The 22,567-nt window shown below is 48.1% G+C and overlaps 1 protein-coding gene across 1 annotated transcript; it reads left to right on the top strand.

Annotated features, from left to right (window-relative positions):
• The first annotated feature begins 1,489 nt into the window (after nucleotides 1–1,489).
• Nucleotides 1,490–22,046, top strand: LOC119974537 (ceroid-lipofuscinosis neuronal protein 6 homolog). The gene is made up of 7 exons (XM_038813513.1): nucleotides 1,490–1,817; nucleotides 11,793–11,907; nucleotides 12,657–12,755; nucleotides 13,620–13,808; nucleotides 15,529–15,584; nucleotides 18,142–18,264; nucleotides 20,921–22,046. The coding sequence occupies exons 1-7, from the start codon at nucleotides 1,768–1,770 to the stop codon at nucleotides 21,189–21,191; spliced, it is 903 nt and encodes a 300-aa protein (XP_038669441.1). The 5' UTR covers nucleotides 1,490–1,767; the 3' UTR covers nucleotides 21,192–22,046.
• The last annotated feature ends 521 nt before the right edge of the window (nucleotides 22,047–22,567 follow it).

Here is a 22,567-nt window from a genome sequence, read left to right as displayed (position 1 = left end):
CACAGGTTTCTAATCAGTCCCACTCCCTTGTCCTCTCCTCAAAGCCCAGAACATGTTTTCTCATCCCATAAACCACTACAGCCACAAACAAGGATGTCGTTAACCAGGTACCTACACAGATCCCAATCACTGTGGTGCTTTCTTTGCAACCATTCGGCACACACCATATGCAAAATGGAAACTGCAGCCCAAAGTCAGACACCACGTACAACTGCTTATCAATTCTGGGCTGTTCTCTCACCTTTCCACCTTTCCTCAGTGTGCTCGCCCGTGCATCTGTTCAGCGCCTCCCTGCTTGTTCTGCCCTCTCCATAAGTAGCCATCCTCACCACCAGCTCTCCCATCAATTTTCTTATGCAAGGCTGCAGAGGCAGCAGCCACCCACCGGCCAGTACCTGGTAACTCAGTAAAATGTGAAGCCCCAACAACTCAATGCCAGGGGTCACTTGGCCCCCATTAACTGAAAGTGAGACATCTGTGCGGCAGTGCAGTTCGATAAATGTAAATTCCTGGCCCCCCCCCCCTTCCCAGTTTATGATCCCATGTGTAGAAGAGATGACAATGAGGGACAGCAGGCCATTCCACCAGAAGAGGCATCAGAGCTGATGGGCCTGGTTTAATGTCCAATCGAAGTTATTCCTTCGTGATCAGGAAGAGCAGTTGAAAGTGGCAGGCACTGGACAAAGCGAATGGGGGAACTAACAGGACACAGGGACAAACACGGTAGCACAGCGGTTAGCACTGTTGCTTCACAGCTCCAGGGTCCCAGGTTCGATTCCCGGCTTGGGTCACTGTCTGTGGGGAATCTGCACGTTCTCCCCGTGTCTGCGTGGGTTTCCTCCGGGTGCTCCGGTTTCCTCCCACAAGTCCCGAAAGACGTGCTGTTCGGTAATTTGGACATTCTGAATTCTCCCTCTGTGTACCTGGACAGGTGCCGGAATGTGGCGACTGGGGGATTTTCACAGTAACTTCATTGCAGCGTTAACGTGACAATAATAAAGATTATTAAAGTAAACGCCAGTCCACACTAGCCTCCCCTACAAATTCTCACCTTTGGTTTCAAATCCCTCCTCTCTCTGAACTCCTGCACAACCTTCTCTTCCCTTCCCTTCCCTCTCTCTGAGCCCTGATCCAATCCAGCCTCTTGGGTTTTACTAGCTCCACCACCAGCCCAGGGTGTCTCCAACTATCTGAGTTCTGTCTGGAATTCCCTCCCTTCACTGTCCCTCCTTCTCCATGATACCCACCTCTTTTGACCGTCTGCCCCTAATCTCTCCCCCCCCCCCCCCCCCCAACCTTATGTGACTGGGTGCCCCATTCGGCTGGGACGTCACTTGGGAAGTTTCATTCTGGGGCGGAGGCGCTACACCAAGGCAGCAGGGCAGGGCGTTTAAAAGAGCGGCTGGCAGCGCAGGGAGAGGGGCTGTGTGTCTGTGAGAGAGAGAGAGAGAGAGCCGCTGGGTGTTTATTGAAGCTTTTTCCTGAACTGCAAACAGGAGGGAGGGGAAGAGGGCGGTGACTGTGTGTGAGACAGAAAAGGGGTGGGAGCTGCCCAGGGGTTTTGGCTCCGTGCTGGGAGTGAGGGTGAGAGTCTGTCCCCAGTCACAGGCGCTGCAGATGTGCCCAGAGGTTGTGGAGGGAGAGAGGGAGCTTTCTACCCGAGCTGGAGGAGGGGGTGAGCACAGACCGAAGCGACATTAAAGCTCTTGTCAAGATAAGGGAGCTTGTGGCCAGAGGACAGACCAGCCAGCGGGGAGAGAGCCCAGCATGCGGAAGCGACAACAACCTCCTCTGCAAACTCCCTTCTTCCTGCCCAGGTTTGGCTGCTTTGGGGGGGGGGGGGCAATGTTGAACTGTGTGTGCTGTTTAATTCTCTTTTGTTTTTAAAGGCAAAGGGAGCCCAGCCAGGAAATCTGCACCCACCCCTTACCAAAGACAGACCCCCTCAACAACACTCAGCAAATTCAAATGCATGTATCTTTTTTTCTTTAGAAAGAGTCATTTCGCAGATGTTATCCCAGAAATATAGCACTTCCCACTCCACTACCAACATGGGGGAAACACAAAAGGAAGGTTTTCATTTACATAGCGCCTCTCTCAACCTCAGCATTCCCAAAGTGCCTGGCAGCCAGTGGGGACACTTTTTTTGTGTGTGTGTTTGAAGTGTGCTGGTGGTTGTAAGGTAAGGGGGCCTGTGTTCCCATAAACTGTTCGGTAACCATGACCAGGCAATATTTTTTAGTGAGTGTGTGTGATGTCTATTTGAGGGATAAATATTGGCCGGGACATAGAAAATAGAAGCCGGAGGAAGCCTTTCTGCCCTTTGAGTCTGCTCCGCCATTTATTATAATCATGACTGATCATCAAGTTCAATATCCCCTTCTCCTCAAACTATGACCCTCTAGCTCTGGGCTCCCCCATCCATCGGGAACATTGTTTCTGAATCTACCCTGTCTAATCCTGTTAGAATTTTGTAAGTTTCGAAGAGATCCACCCCCCCCCCCCTCACTATCCTAAACTCCCATGAATATAATCCTAACCAATTTAGTCTCGTCTCATACAACAGGACATTAGGGATGGGAGGGTGGGGAATAATGCTGGGGATCTTTCACCTCCACCTTAGGGAGCAGAAAGGTTTCATCAGAAAGGTCGCACCACCGATAGTGCAACTCTCCCTCAGTGATGCACTGGAATGTCGGCCTGGATTTTGTGTTCAAGTCCTGGAGTGGAACTTGAACCAGAGGCTGACTCTGAGGCCAGTGTGCTGAGCCACACTGTTTAACCCTTACTGCGGGGATAAACCTTACCCCCGTGACTAGAATCAGCCTCTCATTAACTTTGTTTTGCCTCCAGATGGACTGCTGTCGACATTCCCTGGCAGGGACATCTGTGCGACTCAACAACAGGATTTAATTCTGTCTTTCTCATCTGGACTATCGCACCAAATCTGTCGGAGGGAATTTTTTCCATTTACCTTCGCAATCTGCAAATCCCTGGTCTGATAGCAATATGGATAATGATATTGTTAATAATGCTGTTTTTGACTGACCCCTTTCTCCTGTGATGCTAAGGCTGAAATGAGCCTTCTTTCAAAGCAACGATTGGGTGTTAATGAATGGATTGCAGGGAGGGGATTGACAAAGCGCAAAGGGCTATTGATTTGCTCCTTTAGCGCTTTCTTCCAAGTCCAATTTTGCCATGCTTTGCAGCTCCACTCACTCCTGCAGTATCTCACCCATGTGACTATTGTTTTGTTCCTTGAAAAAGGGAGGTCAGACAGTGGCCTGTCAACTATTCACCTGTGGATACCATCACAGAAAATGGCAGAAATCTGAAAATTAAATAAAAATAACAACGATCTGGAAAAACAAAGTGTCAATCAGCCTCTCTCTCTCTCTCTCTCTCTCTCTCTCGAGAGAGAGAGAGAGAGAGAGAGAGAGAGAGAGAGAGAGAGAAGGAATTAAAATGACTCTTTTACTCTTCCAGATACTGATAGACCTTCAATGTATTTCCAGCAACAGTAACAACATAGGAAAATATGAAACTGGAATGGGAGCAGGCCATTTGACCCCTCAAGCCTGGTCCCCCATTCAATAACATCGTGACTGATTTGATTGTGGCCTTAACTTCATTTTCCTCTCCGTAACCCTCAACTCCCTTGTAGATCAAAATTCCGTCTAACTGCATGTTGAATAAATCAATGATCTAGCCTCCACTGATCTCTGCGGTAGAGAATTCTTTACTGAGTAGGACTGCACTCCTGTACGCTTCACCCGATGCCTGTGTCTATGTATTTACATTGTGTATATATCATGTTTGGAACGATCTGTCTGGACTGTACACAGAACAATACTTTTCACTGCACCTCGGTACACGTGACAATAAAACAATTCCAAAGATCGAGAACCCTTTGAGAGAATCTCTCCATCCTAAATTGAAGGCCCCTTATTCTGAAACTATGCTCCCTACTTCTAGATTTCGCTACAGGGGGAAACATCCTCTCCGCATTCACCCTGTGAACGCTCTTGATTTATTGTCTTTTCTTGGTTCGCTTTTTCTACTTTTGGAAAGACGACGTATCCCTTGTTGTTATCAAAGTGTTAATTGCATCAGTTTTCCATCGGACAAGTTTGCGCACCATTATTCGATTTGCTTTTCTGACAGAAACCTAGCCACCTGCATCAATGTCCATTTTGTGCACCAGAAGTGGTTTAACAGCCCCTTAACTGCTCAAGTAATCGGCAAGGGGCACTAGTCTCACTATAGACACCAAAATAAAAATAATAAATTCTTCATGGTCCCTTGGACAGTTCTAGGGCCAGGAGCCTCTAAGGGAGGTTTATGTTCGTTGTTTGGGTTTGGGATATCAGGCAATGCTCTGAGCTTTGTAGAAGCGTTTTGCCAAGTAAGGTGAGTAGCCAGGTTTTAAGAATCAATTGTATGTTGTGGGTTAGCACAGGAGAAGCACCTTTATTGCATTAACGTTTTGAAGAGATTAGTAACATTTCTAATTACACTGATTGTACAGAATACTCTCCACTTAACATGTCAAATACATTTGTTTGTTCGTTTATAGCCAAGCCGCAGTCTAATCAAAATGTACATTCTTACCCGCACACAATTCAACATGTGATATATTCCATAAGCTGGTTTAGCTCATTAGGCTAAATCGCTGGCTTTTAAAGCAGACCAAGCAGGCCAGCAGCACGGTTCGATTCCCGTACCAGCCTCCCCGGACAGGCGCCGGAATGTGGCGACTTAGGGGCTTTTCACAGTAACTTAATTGAAGACTACTCATGACAATAAGCAATTTTCATTTCATTTCATTTCATAAGCCAGTGTATTATGGCAAGACTTCACTCTTTGACACCTGTGTCTCATTTCGTAGGTCTCCATAAGGACACCCTCCTGTTCATCGGGAATCAAGATCCACTTACAGGAGACTACATATTGTAACCACCCCTGAAACACAACAATGCCTGTTTCCTGTCCTTGCCTGGCTGATTTCCAGATTCACAACATTAGTATTTAATTGTATGTATGATGCCCTCCTCCTAAGTTTGAAATGGAGGTGATGAAGTGCAGCACGGTAGCACAGTGGTTAGCACTATGGCTTCACAGCGCCAGAGTCCCCGGTTCAATTCCCGGCATGGGTCACTGTCTGTGCGGAGTCTGCACGTTCTGTACAATAACCAATCTGCGTATTTAGTTCTGAGCCGCACAAACCCCCCGAGGCCCCGGGTTTGTTCCTTCCACTGCACTGAACCACTGGATGGTCCAGATTAGTAGTTGGGGCTCTGGCAGGAACCAATTGAGCACCAGGTCCCAGGAAGTGTACATTTCTGTCACTTAGGACAGGATCAGGTCAACCTCCTCCAGTCCGACAAGCCTCCGAGATCAGAGTTTTCCTGTCGCTCTGGACTCTTCCATATCTCCAATTTCATTCACCATCAATCACTGATAGCCGTGCCTTCTGCAATATAGGTCTAAGCTGTACGATTTGGGTCACTGTCTGTGCCGAGTCTGCACCTTCTCCCCATGTCTGCGTGGGTTTCCTCCGGGTGCTCCGGTTTCCTCCCACAAGTCCCGAAAGACGTGCTATTAGGTAATTTGGACACTCTGAATTCTCCCTCTGTGTACCCGAACAGGCGCCGGAATGTGGCGACTAGGGGATTTTCACTGTAACCTCATTGCAGTGTTAATGTAAGCCTCCTTGTGACAATAAAGATTATTATTTTTATGGTAGAGTAAATAAGGAAAAACTATTTCCACCGGTAGGAGAGTGGGAACCAGAGATTTAAGGTGATTGGGCTTTTTTTTTAATTTTGAGTTATTTTGAGCTGGAATTCGTTGTCCGAACAGGTGGTTGAAGCAGATCTGATCAACTTCTAAATGTAAAGTGGACAAATACTTGTGGGGGAGTGAGACTAATTTGGAAGCTCTCTCAAAGAGCTCGCTCAGATACAGTGGAGTGAATGGGCTCCTCTGGTGATGTGATTCTAACAAAAACAAAAAAAGAACAATATGATTGTTTTTAAATCATCAGCTTATGTAGTTTGGGTTGAATATTGCACTTAAATTAACTTGCTTGTTAATTAGCCTTCTTGTCCGGATTTTAAGCATGCAAACCCTTAAGCGTTCTCGTTTCCTGCTGAAGCAGGCAAACCTTTTTGGATAAGCAATGCACTGGCTCCCTTTCAATTCTTTACTGCTGACCTGGTCAACGTGCTGGTGGATGCAGCACAGTGGACTGTTTGAAAGGTGCTCAATCTCCACATTCTGCATCTGGAACACCTCCTCCGCTCAAAGAAAGATTTCCATTTCTGTGGCACCTTTCTCAACCCCAGTATGTCCCAAGAAGACTTATAACCAACCAATGAAGTACTCTTGAAACTTGTGCAGGCAGCCAGTGCGACCATGTGAAAACATTTTTTAAAAAGTTGATTGAGGGATAAATATGGGCTGGGGCACCAGGGACAACTCCCTTGCTCTTCTTCAAAGTAGTATCACCTCTTTTGAGAGAGCAGCCTAGGCCTTTTTCGCTAACAAATGTTCTCTGCAAGAACAGATTATAGTTATTTCTGTCACTGACCTGTAGCTCATTTTACATCCACTGTGCTGCAAACATTGTAAAAATATTTCAAACTATTCAATGTAGATACCATTCAAGACAAAGCAGTCCACTTGATAGGCAACCATTAGTATCCACTCCCTGCACAGTGTTACAGAGTGTTCAATCTACAGGATACATTACAGCAACATGTCAAGGCCGCTCGCACAGCACCTCTCACAGCTGGGCAGATCCAAATGAATGCCATCACCTCTGAAATCACGCACCATTCCTGATTTGAAAATATATCGACGTTTCGTCATTGTCGGAGGATTGAAACCCTGCGAAACCCCCCCCCCCCCCCCCCCCCCGCCACTCTTCCCCCCCCCCCCCCCCCCCCCCCCCCCCCGGCTCCCTAACAGCACTGTGGGTGTACCTGCACCACAGGGACTGCAGCGGTTCCAGAATAAGGTTCCTCGTCACTCCCGTTGACCCTGCTGAGTATGGCGCATTCACCACTGACATCGATCCACCCACAAAGGGGGTTTATTCCCCTCGACGTTGTCTGAGGGTATCGGTGTGACCACACCTCGACTGCACAGTTTTGGTCTCCTTATTTAAAGGAAGGATGCAAATGGAGGTGGTTCAGAGGATATTTGCTTGGAGTACAACACGGGGAAAATGTGAAGCTGTGCACTTTGATGCAAGAATGAAAAAGAATGGTGACTGCAGAATTCCAAGCTGCAGACGGATCTAGGTTTTCTGGATCATGAGTCACAAAAGGTTAGCATGCAGGTACAGCAAGTAATTAAGAAGGTTAATAGAAGGCTTTGCTTTATAATGAGAAAAATTGAACATAAAACTAAGGATGTACTGCTTCAGTTATCCAGGGCATTAGCGAGACCGCATTTCGAATGCTGTGTACAATTTTGGTCTCCTTTATTTAAGGAAGGATGTCAATGCATTGGAAGCAGTTCAGAGGAGCATTTACTGGATTGACACATGGAATGAGCGGTTTGTCTTATGAGGACAGGTTGGCAAGGCTGGGCTTGTTACGACTGGAATCTAGAAGAGTGAGGGGCGACTTGATTGAGGTTTATAAGCTGATGAGGGCTTTTGACCAAGTGGACGTGGAAAGGATGTTTCCTCCTATGGGTGAGTCACTAGCAGGGCCACTATTGTAAAATTAGGAGTAGCCCTTATCAGACAGAAATGTGGAGAATTTCTTCCTGAAGGTTGCGTCACTTTGGTACCCTCTGCCTCAGAAAGCAGTGGAGGCCGGGTCACTGAATATTTTTAAGGGAGCGATAGATAGATTCTTGTTGGGCAAGGGTCAGGGTTAAATGGGAATGTGGAACTGGAAACGTAAACCGATCGGCCACTATCTTTATTGAGTGGCGGAGCAGGTTGGAGGGGTCGAATGGCCGACATCTGCTCCAATCTCATCTGCTCGTAGGCCACTGGGGAATGGAAGTGTTTAGAATGCAGTGATTCCTAAAACCCCAGAGTCGGGCATCAAGACTCTTAAGATAGAGAAATACAGCACAGAACAGGCCCTTCGGCCCACGATGTTGCGCCAAACTTTTGTCCCAGGTTAATCATAGAATTTTGGACACTAAGGGCAATTTTTCATGGCCAATCCACCCAACCTGCACATCTTTGGACTGTGGGAGGAAACCGGAGTACTCTATCCACTTGAGTGGCAACTTTCAAAGATCTATGAACATAGACCCCAAGATCTCTCTGCTCCTCCACATTGCCAAGAACCCTACCATTAACCCTGTATTCCGCATTCATATTTGTCCTTCCAAAATGGACAACCTCACACTTGTCAGGGTTAAACTCCATCTGCCACTTCTCAGCCCAGCTCTGCATCCTATCTATGTCCCTTTGAAGCCGACAACAGCCCTCCTCACTATCCACAACTCCACCAATCTTCGTATCATCTGCAAATTTACTGACCCACCCTTCAACTCCCTCATCCAAGTCGTTAATGAAAATCACAAACAGCAGAGGACCCAGAGCTGATCCCTGCGGTACGCCACTGATAAATGGGCTCCAGGCTGAATATTTGCCATCCACCACCACTCTCTGTCTTCTATCGGTTAGCCAGTTTGTTATCCAACTGGCCAAATTTCCCACTATCCCATGCCTCCTTACTTTCTGCACAAGCCTACAATGGGGAACCTTATCAAATGCCTTACTAAAATCCATGTACACTACATCCACTGCTTTACCTTCATCCACATGCTTGGTCACGTCCTCAAACAAGTGGATGACGCTCAGTAATTATTATTTGTAACTCAAGCACAGCTTATTGAGAGATTTAAAAACTTAAATGCAACTTACTTGCAGTGGATGCCCAGGGTCAGTAAATGTGACAGGAATGGTAATGAGTTAACCTTTATGATGTAAGCAGTGGTGATGAGATTGTGTCATGTGACTACAAAAATGGAGGAGACCGATTCTTACCCCCGTGTTTATGACTGAAAATAGACGTCTGTGGCAAAGGCACTAGAATTCTTTGCTCTATTTAACCTCCCTCCTCCCCCTTCATCTCCTCAAATGCTGTTGAGGAACAGCTCTACCGACCATTTTGGCCACCTCTGAACCTAGATGGTGAATTCCGCCAGTGCTGCAGCTGGTTTAGAAATCCCGAGGAGGTGGTGGGGGGGGGCATGGGTTGAGATTCAACCAATTTCGCAGGAAAGGAGCTCTGGGGAATTACCAAGACACATTGTCCATAAACTGAGCCGGGAACGAGACAGATTTGCCAATCGAAGCTTGGGAGACCAAAGAGAATCCTCGGAGAAACATGGAGGCATTCCCCTAGACCGAGGCGATATTCTGCACTGGCTGACCCCGAAATGAATGGGGGATTGACCCCCCCCCCCTCCCCCACCTACCCACAATCCCCTCTGACTCTGTCATTGAGAGTTTGCAGACGGTACAATTGATCTCAATCCTGCTCCAGCCCAACCTGTACACTCACATCTGCTTTCAGAACGTGTTTATTTCTGTCCTGGCTGAGATTAGCTGACCCAGAGATGGGAACGGGAAGCTCTTGGTCCCTGTGGATCAGTAGGCAGGCGATTGATGTAGGTATCAGCACCTGAAATTGCACTGAAACTATAAACATCAGACAAAGTGCGTGGAACTGTCTGGTCACCACACTCGAGGGCCAGGTTAACAAAGCTAAACGACACTAAAGGATTAAGCTGCATTATACATGATACAAATGGGCATTGGAGTTTTCTGAAGTCCAGAACACATCTACCATCTGTTTTGACATCAAACTCCACATCCCCTTACATTCACCAAAGCCTTTGCCAGAGAGCTGTTAGAGTTTATTAGAATGTGGCTAATTCCCCCTGCTTTTGTCCAAATAGTTTAAAAGTTTTTATTTCTCAATAAAGGTCAAATTTTCTTTTGAAAGTGTTGCAGATTCTATTAGTTACTGGGCAGTTCATACCCTAGTAACTCTCTGCCCAAAGAGAACCTAGAGAACTACAGAACAGAACAGGCCCTTCGGCCCACGATGTTGTGCCGAACTTTTGTCCTAGGTTAATCATAGATCATAGAATTTTGGACACTAAGGGCAATTTATCATGGCCAATCCACCCAACCTGCACATCTTTGGACTGTGGGAGGAAACCGGAGCACCCAGAGGAAACCCACGCACACACGGGGAGGATGTGCAGACTCCACACAGACAGTGACCCAAGCCGAAGTCGAACCTGGGACCCTGGAGCTGTGAAGCAATTGTGCTATCCACAATGCTACCGTGCTGCCCTTAAGAACAAATTAATCTACACTCCATTGTTCTACCATAATCCATGTACCTATCCAATAGTCGCTTGATGGTCCCTAACGTTTCCGACTCAACTACTTCCACAGGCAGTGCATTCCATGCCCCCACTACACTCTGGGTAAAGAACCTACCTCTGACATCCCCTATATCTTCCACCATTTACCTTAAATTTATGTCCCCTTGTAATGGTTTGTTCCACCCGGGGAAAAAGTCTCTGACTGTCTACTCTATCTATTCCCCTGATCATCTTATAGACCTCTATCAAATCGCCCCTCACCCTTCTCCGTTCTAATGAGAAAAGGCCTAGCACCCTCAACCTTTCCTCGTAAGACCTACTCTCCATTCCAGGCAACATCCTGGTAAATTTCCTTTGCACCTTTTCCAAAGCTTCCACATCCTTCCTAAAATGAGGTGACCAGAACTGCACACAGTACTCCAAATGTGGCCGTACCAAGGTTTTGTACAGCTGCATCATCACCTCACGGCTCTGAAATTCAATCCCTCTGCTAATGAACGCTAGCACACCATAGGCCTTCTTCACAGCTCTATCCACTGGAGTGGCAACTTTCAAAGATCTATGAACATAGATCCCAAGATCTCTCTGCTCCTCTACATTGCCAAGAACTCTACCGTTAACCCTGTATTCCGCATTCATATTTGTCCTTCCAAAATGGACAACCTCACACTTTTCAGGGTTGAACTCCATCTGCCACTTCTCAGCCCAGCTCTGCATCCTATCTATGTCTCTTTGCAGCTGACAACAGCCCTATACAGCCCGAGAGTTGCTGCTAACCACCCCTTTGCCCCCACCTTTCTTCAGCTTATTATCGCATCCAAAAGTCTGAACTCTGAAGCTTCAACCAGGTCTGCTCAGGTCAAAGATGGGGGGGGGGAAGAGAGGTCAAACGGGTTGAGGGTGTCAACCTTCAAAACACACCAATGGTTGGCGGTAAGAATGAGAGAGACTTCTGGTCAGCCACATTTGATGTGGAGTGGCGCTCCACAAGCTCTAAGCTCCTAGCAACAGACTAGCGACCCATTCCAGGCATTGCCAGCTATGGAAACAGACAAAAGTCTGACTTAGTGCATCACTGGGTGCAGGAAGAGAATTGGAATTGAGTGGAAAATGTGGGGTTAGAACCTTTGAACTCGGTGGGTGAGTGCGTCACTGGACAAACCAAAGTAAATACCTCCAGACCTTTTTTTTATTAAAAAGATTTTTCTTTTATATCCTCTTATTATTCCTCATCCCTAAAATGTGTCACCTCACATTGCTGCAGGTGAGATTTTACTGGAGTTGGACACAGAGATGGAATCCCAGGAGGTTTGGCTGTGGTGTGTCTCATCATGTTTCAATAGAACAAGCAGAGGGCAGGTTTTCAAAGGCTGGGTTCAGCTCCAATTATGATGCCGTGTCCTCTTATTCCATAGGAATGTAGGAAGTGAGCCGGAGAACCTGGATAAAAAACCTCAGTTTCACCTGGATCTTTGGTTTTATTTCACTGTGCAAAACTGGATCCTGGATTTTGGACGTCCTATTGCAATGGTGAGTCATAAACCAACAAATGGGATTGACCAAACGGGACCAGGGCTCACTCACCCAATCGCTATTCGGAGACCCCAAGCTGAGGCTCTTTCCTCCAGCAAAGAGAAGGCGGGGGGGGGGAGGGGGTTGACCAGATGGGGGGCTTTAAAATTATTGAAGGAGTTTGATTGGGTAGACGGAGAGAAGGTTTTTCCACTTGTGTGGGGGCGGCCAGAGCTTTGAGCCGTCCGTATGAGAGAGAATATGAGAGCGTCACTAATGCGCCCAAGAGGGCATTCCGGACAAACCTCTTTCCCCAGAGAGAGTGGTGAAAATGTGGAACTCACTACCTCAAACAAAAAAGTAGTTGAGATAAATCGCGTCGAGGAATCCGGATAAACACACGTTGGGGGAAAAAGATAGAAGGATATGCGGACGGGTTGAGATGACGGGCTCATGTGGAGGGGAAATACCAACATTGAAGAGTTTGGGTAAATGGCCCGTTTCTATGCTGGACCTCCAGTGTAATCCATGTGGAAAGTGAATTCTGAGGACATTGGGCGGGGTCGGTTGTAATATTTCCTTATCGCTTCCTGCTTCAATACACTCTGTATACATGAAGAATGGGTTCTTCATCAAACTACCTGAGATATACTGGGTAACTCATTAGGGGAGAGGGAGATTGGGAAGATAATTTATACTGGATCTACTGGGTTTTTTTTCCTGTTTTAAAAGAAAAACTGACCAGGGTCTGTTGTGCTTCATTTTAGATTATCTTTCCAGTGGAATGGTTTCCATTGAATAAACTGAGTGTTGGTGATTATTTTCACATGGCCTATAACATCATCACACCTTTCCTCCTACTGAAGGTAACGTCTTTGCTGTTGACTATTTTAGATGTTGTGATTGGAGAAAGTAAGTGTCCTGTCGGTGAATCCATTGCCCCTTTTCTGATGGCTGCATGACTGAACATTGTTCTGGTTCTGAGCTCGGAGAACGCACAGGTTCCAACTTTGATTTGCAACCTTTGCTGAGTTGGATCTTCATTCGGGGTTAGCAATGGGGATGCTGTAACTTGTTGGGGGCGGGGAGGGCGGAGAATTGGTCCAGCCAAATGCTGATTTCTTTCCAATGAATCCTGCTTGAAAAGGTCATGGTTGTTGGGTGAGGCCAGGGTCGGGCCTGCCTGTGTTGCCCTATACGCCAGCTGATGCTTACAATCCAGGCTTACCCAGTATCCCAGCGACTTTGCAGCCATAGGGGCGGCATGGTGGCACAGTGGCTAGCACTGCTGCCTCACCGCTCCAGGGACCCGGGTTCAATTTCGGCCTCGGGTAACTGCCTGTGCGGAGTCTGCACGTTCTCCCCGTGTCTGCGTGGGTTTCCTCCGGGTGCTCCGGTTTCCTCCCACAGTCCAAAGATGTGCAGGTTAGGTGGATTGGCCATGATAAAATTGCCCCTTGGTGTCCAAGAAAGGTTAGGTAGGGTGGCTTGGGCTTAAGTAGGTTGCTCTTTCCAAGGGCTGGCGCAGGCTCATTGGGCCGAATGGCCTCCTTCTGCCCTGTAAATTCTATGTTCCTTCTGAAAAGGGGAGAAAGTGTGAAAATAGAGGCAAAATTGGGCAAATGTATGGACACATGTCACAGACGACCAGAAATGGAGATGAAAACTTGTCAAGCTCTCACGAGCACTTATTTCAGGATATTTCACTCACCCTTTCATACCTTCTGCAGCTTATTGAACGTTCTCCCAAGACACTCCCAATCTCCGCAGTGTACATCTGTATAATAACGTTTGTTATGGGAGCCAGCATTCACCTCGTTGGCGATTCAGTGAATCATCGTCTGATTTTAAGTGGGTATCAGCTCCACCTGTCCGTGCGGGAAAACCCGATTATGAAGGACTTGAAACCAGAAACATTGGTAAGAAAAGCGTTTCAATCAGATTAAACCTGTGCAAGCTCAGCTTGGTCAAAGGTGCTGCAGTGAGTTTGACTTTGCACATCTTCCACATCCCCGATTCGAATTGTTCCACCATTTTAATCTCTGCACCTTTGGTGGACGTGCCATCAGCTGTCATGGCTTTCAACTCTCCCTCTTTTCCTCCCCCTTTCCCTCCCCACTCATTCCACCATGTCAACGATGGTATATAAATGCAAGTTATTGTTCAAATCCACGCTAAACTGAAAATAACTTCCGACTATGACTGTGAGGCATTGACATGAAATTAAATAAACATGGAAAATGCTGGAAACACTTGGGTCAGGGAGCATCTGTGAGAGAGAGAGAGAGACAGAGTACATATTTCAGGTGGTCAACTTTTTCCCAGAACTATGTAAGTTTTCCTGGTATGAAATTGAATTTGGAGGCCTCTGTCCAGCTCTGAAAGAAATGTGTTCTTTCACGGGATGTGAGTCTGCATTTCTTGCCCTTGAACTGAGTGACTTGTTAACCCATTTTTCAGAGGGCATTTTAAGAGTAAATCAACCACATCGCTGTGGGGCTGAAGTCACATGTAGGCCAGACCAGATAAGGATGACAGATTTCCTTCCCTAAAGCACAGTAAGAAGTCTTACAACACCAGGTTAAAGTCCAACAGGTTTGTTTCAAACACGAGCTTTCGGAGCACGGCTCCTTCTTCAGGTGAATCTCTGAATCATTCACCTGAAGAAGGAGCCGTGCTCCGAAAGCTCGTGTTTGAAACAAACCTGTTGGACTTTAACCTGGTGTTGTAAGACTTCTTACTGTGCTCACCCCAGTCCAACGCCGGCATCTCCACATCAGGCCTTCCCTAAAGGACATTCGTGAGATGGGTTTTTACAACAGTTGGCAATGGATTCGTGGTCATTTTTATTGAATTTGCTCCCCGTGTATGCATATGTCTCACCCCCCAAGACCCAAAGATGTGCAGAGTAGGTGGATTGCCAAGCTAAATGGGCAGCACGGTAGCACAGTGGTTAGCACAGTTGCTTCACAGCTCCAGGGTCCCAGGTTCACTTTCCAGCTTGGGTCACTATCTGTGCGGAGTCTGCACGTTCTCCCCCATGTCTGCGTGGGTTTCCTCCGGGTGCTCCGGTTTCCTCCCACAAGTCCCGAAAGACGTGCTGTACGTGAATTGGACATTCTGAATTCTCCCTCGGGGTACCCGAACAGGCGCCGGAATGTAGCGACTAGGGGATTTTCACAGTAACTTCATTGTAGTGTTAATGTAAACCTACTTGTGACAAAGATTAATATTATTATAAAAATTGGAAAAAAAATTTAAAAATTGAATTCAAATGTCATCATCTGCTATGGTGGGATTCGAACCCTGGTCCCCCCAGAACATTTCCATGGTTCTCTGGATTACTAATTGAGTGACAATACCACTACGCCACCGCCTCCCCTTAATTGGTGTTTGGCCAGTCCAGTAATCTCATTGCAGGAAGGCTCGAGAGGTGCGTTGGTATCGGTGTCATGACACAGGTACAGGGTCAGGGAAAGAGGGAGCTCCCCGTTCACCCAATCAATTTGCTTTGCAACTTGGATGCTTGAAGCTGAATGCTCGAACTGGCAAACGTTCCATTCTCTAGCACCACTCCGCTTGCTCTGAGCACAGATCTGAATAGTTTCGAAGTTACGATTTCTCTTGTTAAACCCACAGATTGACTCCTTTGAGCTGCTGTATTACTACGATGAATCCTTGGGTCACTTGATGTGGTAAGCAAGCTAACGAAAGAGATAAATATTCGGACCATCCATCGCTGGTACAAAATGGCAGCCAGAGAGTGACCTGATGGTCAGTGGCTGAAGGTGCCACCTGTTGTGGTTCTGAACGGCGTAACCGAGGCAGGTCCCGACTGACTGTGCCCGGTCTTGTCTTGCCAATTGCTCACCGCCAGGGCAGCTGTTATGTCTATGAGTCAGGGAACGGGTGCTGGGTGGAGTTCCTCCACCACTGGCACCTGGGCAAGCGGGCCTTTGGGAGTGTGGTTGCCTTACCGGTTGCTCACATGTCTCAGTTCACACATGTTGGATGGTCATCTGGTCTCGTGGGGTGTTCGATTCCTGTCGGGAGGCTAGTCAGCTGCCTGTAACTGGGGAAAGGTTGTTGGGGGCGGGGTTGAAAAATAAAGCAGCTCCTGGGACAGACTAGACATTACTGAGCCAATTCTCTGTGTAAGATTGTGTCAGGATTCCCGCTCTAGTTTTTGAACCTAGAAGTACACCCACTAATTCTACATTCCCAGCAGAACAGTGTGGGAAGGGCTACTGCGCCGTACAGCAATTTACCCACCCGGAAGGAGGTATTGCCAAAATGTCCCCGAGCTTGTTTCAATGCAGCATTGCTGCAGAAGTTGAATGGAGCAGTGTTTATGTGGATTCATTAACTTTTGATGACTGTATGAAACTTAGGCTTAACATATCGAGCGGAACATTCAGTTAAACATATGAGCTGGCTCTCCGTCCTCTTCATCCTCCACTGAGCTCAGTCTCTTCCTCCTTGACAACCTCCCCTCCTCGCTTCCACTCTTTCTCAGGAATCCAGTTACTCTGTGAAAGGATGTATCTTACAATGCATTAACATTGCGGTGGTCAGCGAGGTGACTATGCACAGACCTAGGGGTGCAGGATGGTGTTCTCTATATTGCCTATTTCTCAGATCACAGGTGGCTCTTCCTGTGAAATCTCTATGTGGATTTTACTGTTTTATTTAAGGCCTGCTCAGAAATGATGGGACAACTGCAGGAAGCACAGCCTCACATTCTCATTGTTTGAAAGCGGCATTGTTGTTGAGTCAGGTTCTTCTGTGGAAAAGTGTGTAAAGGCCAAACTACCAAACACTTTGCTCAACCATTATTTTCTACTAAACGACCTTTTCTCTTCCCAATCACAAGGTTAGTACATTCACCACTGCAGTTCAGATGAGAGGACGACACTAGGAAACTGCAGCATTCCTATTACGAGCCGAGGTGGGAGGTGGGAGGGTGGGGGGGGGGGGGGGGGGGGGGGGGGGGGGGGGGGGGGGGGGCTCACCGTTGACCTGGGTCTGTGCTAAGTAGGTTGATCCGATTGATCTCGAAGCTCCTGAACTGAGAGGGGGATAAAAGTCAAGTATTTACCCTTAATTGCCTCTGAAATGTGTGTCTGTGATTATGTATGTGAGTGTGTGAATGTTTGTGTGCATCTTTGTAGAATGTGAGTGTGACATATATGTGTGTGTGTGTGTATGTGTGTTCGCACATGTGTGAGGATTGGATCACCCATTGTACTCTGCAAGCCATGTTTAAATATCCTGGGCTGGATTCTCCGATTTGTGAGCAATGGCCGAAGGAAGTGTGTAGATCTGCGACGAAACAATCGGCAAGGCCCCCGCACCGACGCTGTGACCGGGGAGGGACCAGCAGCCGCGCCACGTAACACACCGGGCCGTCACAAAATAAACAGCCGGAGTATTGGCAGGTCCGTGGCCGCGCAGGTGCACGGGGAGGAACTGCAGCGGTCAGGCCGTACCACGTGGTGCCGGCCGCGCACGGACCCCACCTACCAGATACTGCCCCCTGGCCACTCCCTTGCCACCCCGGACTAGCCCCCCCCCCACCAGCCTTCGCCAAAGCAACCCCCGGCCAGCAGCACGGCTTCTCCCCCCCCCCCCCCCCCCCCCCCCCCCCGACGGCCAGCAGCACGGCTTCCCCCCCCCCCCTCCCCCCCCCCCCCCCCCCCCCCCCCCCCCCCCGGACTGTGATGGTGCTGGACACAGTCCGCAGCCGCCACGCCGGGTTCACGTAAACTGAGCGCACAAGTGAACCACGCCATCGTGAGCTCGCCCCATCGGGGGTGGAGCATCGGGGGGAGGGGCTTCAGGTAATATCCTGAGGCCGTCCCAACGGTGTGCGGCGCGCTCTTCGACGATGCCATTTTGTAGGGGGTGGAGCAGCCAAAAACAGGCACCTCCCCCGATTCGGTCGTAAACAGGGGGTTCTCCGCCCGATCGCCGTCGGGCAACGGAGAAACCCGCCCCCCTGGCTTGTGTGGAAACCTGGTCCCAGCCGTGACATTCCTGTGTCACTTAGAAACCAACGCAAGAGGCAGCTCGATGTTCCAAAGAACCTTTGACCTTTTTCTCGTTCCCTGATGTCTGATTAACCGTTGCGTGTGTGCATGCTTGTATATACAAAGTCTATTTGTGAGGCTGCAGCACGAGGTGTTACTTTGGTCACTGCAGCTCGAGGACTGTTTGGCTAATAGCTGCGTTGTGTTGATTTTTGTGCTCCAGGTATGTTCCTTTCTTCATCATTATCAGCCTGTATTTCACCGGCTGCTTCACTCGCAGTAGCAAGGACAGCAGAATGCCCCTATCAGCCTGGCTGCTCCTCGGCCCGAGCAGCCTCTACTACTGGTAAGAGATCAGCGAATATTTAGCGAAGGACAGACACGGCTTTCTTTCGTCATGCGTTTTGTGGGACCGGGCTGCCGCATTTCCAACGGTAACGACACTGCAAAAGTACATCACTAAAGCATTTTGAGACTGGTGATCTGGAATGGCGCTATATAAATGCAATTCTTGGGCGAGACGGTGGTTAGCACTGCTGCCTCACGGCGCTGAGGTCTCGGGTTCGATCCCGGCCCGGGGTCACTGTCCGCGTGGAGTTTGCACATTCTCCCCGTGTCTGCGTGGGTCTCACCCCCACAACCCAAAGATGTGCCGGCTCGGTGGATTGGCCACGCTAAACTGCCCCTTAATTAGGGGGAAAAAGAATTGGGCACTCTAAATTAAGTCTTTCCTTTCCCCTAAATATTACTTGATTAATTCTGGGGTGCAAGTACAATTGCGTAGTGGTTATGGCGCTGGTCTAGTCAACTAGATAACAAACCAGAGAATGTGAGTTCATAACTCACCCGTTCGGTAGCATAGTGGTTAGCACAGTTGCTTCACAGCTCCAGGGTCCCAGGTTCGATTCCCGGCTTGGGTCACTGTCTGTGCGGAGTCTGCGCATCCTCCCCGTGTGTGCGTGGGTTTCCTCCGGGCGCTCCGGTTTCCTCCCACAGTCCAAGCTGTGCAGGTTAGGTGGATTGGCCGTGCGAAATTGTCCCTTAGTGTCCAAAAAAGGTTAGGCAGGGTTACGGGGATAGGGTGGGAGGCATGGGCTTAAGTAGGGTGCTCTTTCCAAGGGTTGGTGCAGACCCGATGGGCCGAGTGGCCTCCTTCTGCACTGTAAGTTCTATGATTCTATGAAATGCAATATTTTTAAAAATCTAGAAATAAGTCACCTTATTAAACAGCGACCACAAAGCTGTTGGATTGTGAGGTATGAAAAGAAAACACAAGTAGTTCAAGCCAACAGCACCCCCACTATCCTTTCTAAGTCTGACCACCACTTGGCTCCTGCCTCGCATTTTAATTATCCACTGACATGCCTTACAAGCCGCACGCCTGTACTAACCCACTACTCTATTCCCAGAGAACATGGCTCACCACCATCTTCACGGGACATTTGGGGACGAGCATTGAACCTTGACCTTGCCAGTGGCAGTCGGGCCCTGAGAATGGAAGTGTAGCAGGAACATCACCCACCATTCCTGCTGATTGCACGGTGACTGCAGGATGGTGAGCCTGAGGCCAGACAAGGTGTGACAACCCCCTTGGCTAAACAGCCGGCCAGGCTAACCGAATGGGCATCTGGCTGAATATTGCCAGTGGCGTCGCAAGATAATGATGGGCGAGGAAGATCCATTCAGCCCATCTTCATTCCATCGAAAGATCTTGCGTCTCCTCGTTTCAGCACCCAGTTGGTCCTTAACTGATTCCAGGGGCGTGTGTTGATCACTCCTTTTATTAGGATTGGAATTATTTCCATCGATGCTCTCGGGACAGATGTAAAACGGGCTGTCAACTCGCTAACATTTGTTTAGCGCTCCAGCCCCCACTCCTTTCTGGTATCTATTTAAAATTTGCCTTTTACTAGTTTGTCCACCTGTCTGAATATTGCAAATGAATGTAAACCATACTCTAATCTAAGCTTCAGGAGTTGAAGGGTTAACGAAAGGAGAGTTTTTTTAAAATTCATTCATGGGAAGTGAGCATCGCTGGCTGGGCCCATCACTAATTGACCTTGAGGGGGCAGTTGAGAGTCAACCTCATTGTTGTGGGTCTGGCGTCACATGTAGGTCAGACCAGGTAAGGACGGCAGATTTCCTTCCGTAAAGGATATTATCATAGAATTTACAGTGTACAAGGAGGCCATTCGGCCCATCGAGTCTGCACCAGCTCCTGGAAAGAGCACCCTACCCAAGGTCAACACCTCCACCCTATCCCCATAACACAGTAACCCCACCCAACACCAAGGGCAATTTTGGACACTAAGGGCAATTTCTCATGGCCAATCCACCCGGCTAGCTCAGTCGGTAGAGCATGGGACTCTTAATCCCAGGGTCGAGCCCCACGTTGGGCACTTACTTTAAGGGGCTGTTTAGCACAGAGCTAAATCGCTGGCTTTGAAAACAGGCCAGCAGCACGGTTCCCCGAACAGGCGTCGGAATGTGGCGACTAGGGGCTTTTCACAGTAACTTCATTGAAGCCTACTCGTGACAATAAGCGATTTTCATTTTCTCATTTTCACCATGCACATCTTTGGGCTGTGGGAGGAAACCGGAGCACCCGGAGGAAACCCACGCACACACGGGGAGGGTGTGCAGACTCCGCACAGACAGTGACCCAAGCTGGGAATCGAACCTGGGACCCTGGAGCTGTGAATTGTGCTATCCAGTGATATTAGTGAACCAGATGTTTATTTTTTAATTTTTACGACCAACAGCAATGGTCATCATTAGACTTTTAATTCCAGATTTTTATCGAGTTCAAATTTCACCATCTGCCGTGGCGGGATTTGAACCTGGGTCCCCAGAGCTTTACTCCAGGTCGCTGGTTAACTAGTCCAGTGGCAATACCGCTATGCCACCACCTCCCCACTGTGGGATTTAGTGGAGATTATTGGTCAGATTTTTTTTGAAGAATTGGGTTGCGTACCCCTTTCACTCTGTTTCTTTCCTTCTAGGTATTTGGTGACTGAAGGTCAGATCTTTGTCCTCTATATCTTTACTGCCTTTGCCATGATGGCGACAGTAATGCACAAGAAACGCAAAGGACTGGTGATGGATAGTAACGGTCTATTCCTCTTCTACTCCTTCTGCATTGCACTGGTCCTGATCTCTGCTTGGGTGGCTTTCTTGTGGAATGACAAAATTCTCCGGAAAAAGTACCCAGGAGTCATGTACGTGCCGGAGCCCTGGGCATATTACACCCTGCACATCAAGAAAACACCGTAACCTCTCGCCGGGTCCTGTTTCCGAACCTGCTTTAGTCAACTCTCCAACTCCCCCGAGTAATTGATAGTTGAGTGTTTCTCCAGGGCACAATTGTACTCTCATCACCTCAACCCACAATGCTTTCAGTTAGGCATTGATGCAAGTTTGCACTGGTTGCTGTTTAACTCCAGCCTGATGCAAAAAATAATGTGGTGTTTTCAAAAGCGTTCTGGGTGGTGCACTCAATCTCCCCCCCCCCCCCCCCCCCCCCCCCCCAAAAAACCTGTTACAATTTCTTATGCAATCTTTTTAATATCAGGAAAAAGCAGTTCTGGCCCTTGCTGCGTTTACATTAAAACCATGTTGGGTCAGAGGAAATCTCTTGTTCATAGACCCGCATCCAGGCTGCGAGTCACTGAGCATTAGCTGGGGAGTGGGTCTAATTGGGTAACTCTTTCAAAGGGCCCATCCAGGCGCGATGGGCTGAATGGCCTCCCTTAGCGCTGTATGATTCTATGACTGACCATCTCTTGTGAAACTAAAACTTTAGGCCAGAAATTGCTATTGACGATATTTATTGATCCAGTCCTTTAACCGGTTCACTGAGCATTTTTCTGCCTGCTCTTTTCACAAATGCAATAACTCATTAGAAAAAGTTTGGTTAACACGTAACTGGAGTGGAGAGCAGAGAGATACACGGGCAGACTGGAGTAACCTTTGCTGCGTACAATTGTGTAAAGTGGGTGAAAGTTGAAGTTAATAAAAAATAGCCTGCCAACTCCACCATGTGGAGATGCCGGCTTTGGACTGGGGTGGGCACAGTAAGAAGCCTTACAACACCAGGTTAAAGTCCAACAGGTTTGTTTGGAATCACTAGCTTTCGGAGCGTAGCTCCTTTATCAGGTGAGTGACAAGGTAGGTTACGCAAAAACATATATAGACAAAGCCAGTGATGCAAGATGATACTTTGAACACAGAATTGCCGAGCAGAAATTAATAGCTAAGTTCTGCACGCATGAGTACGACCTCAACCAGAACCTTGGGTTCATGTCTCACTACATTCATCCCCCACCATCTGGCCTGGGCTTGCGAAATCCTACCAACTGTCCTGGCTTGAGATAATTCACACCTCTTTAACCTGTGATTATCCCTCTCTCCAGCTGCACTGTCTGGACCTGTAAAGACTTAATTACGTGCAAAGACTCGCATTCAAAGTATCATCCTGCATCATTGAATTTGTCTATGTGTGTTTGTGTAACCTACCTCTTCACTCACCTGATGAAGGAGCAGCGCTCCGAAAGCTAGTGATTCCAAACAAACCTGTTGGACTTTAACCTGGAGTTGCAAGGCTTCTTACTGTGCTCACCATCATCGAACTCGAAGAAGGTTTACCCAGC

This window comes from Scyliorhinus canicula, chromosome 12, assembly GCF_902713615.1.
Source record: "Scyliorhinus canicula chromosome 12, sScyCan1.1, whole genome shotgun sequence".
Classification (NCBI taxonomy): Eukaryota; Metazoa; Chordata; class Chondrichthyes; order Carcharhiniformes; family Scyliorhinidae; genus Scyliorhinus; species Scyliorhinus canicula.
Note: the sequence above shows the minus strand (reverse complement) of the source record. Positions and strands in the feature narration are given on the sequence as shown.

Coding starts and splice junctions, on each gene's coding strand:
- LOC119974537 (XM_038813513.1), top strand. CDS start 1,768: ATGCGGAAGCGACAACAACCTCCTCTGCAAACTCCCTTCTTCCTGCCC. Junction 13,809..15,528: donor ACTTGAAACCAGAAACATTG/GTAAGAAAAGCG, acceptor TTAAACCCACAG/ATTGACTCCTTTGAGCTGCT. Junction 15,585..18,141: donor TCCTTGGGTCACTTGATGTG/GTAAGCAAGCTA, acceptor TTTGTGCTCCAG/GTATGTTCCTTTCTTCATCA.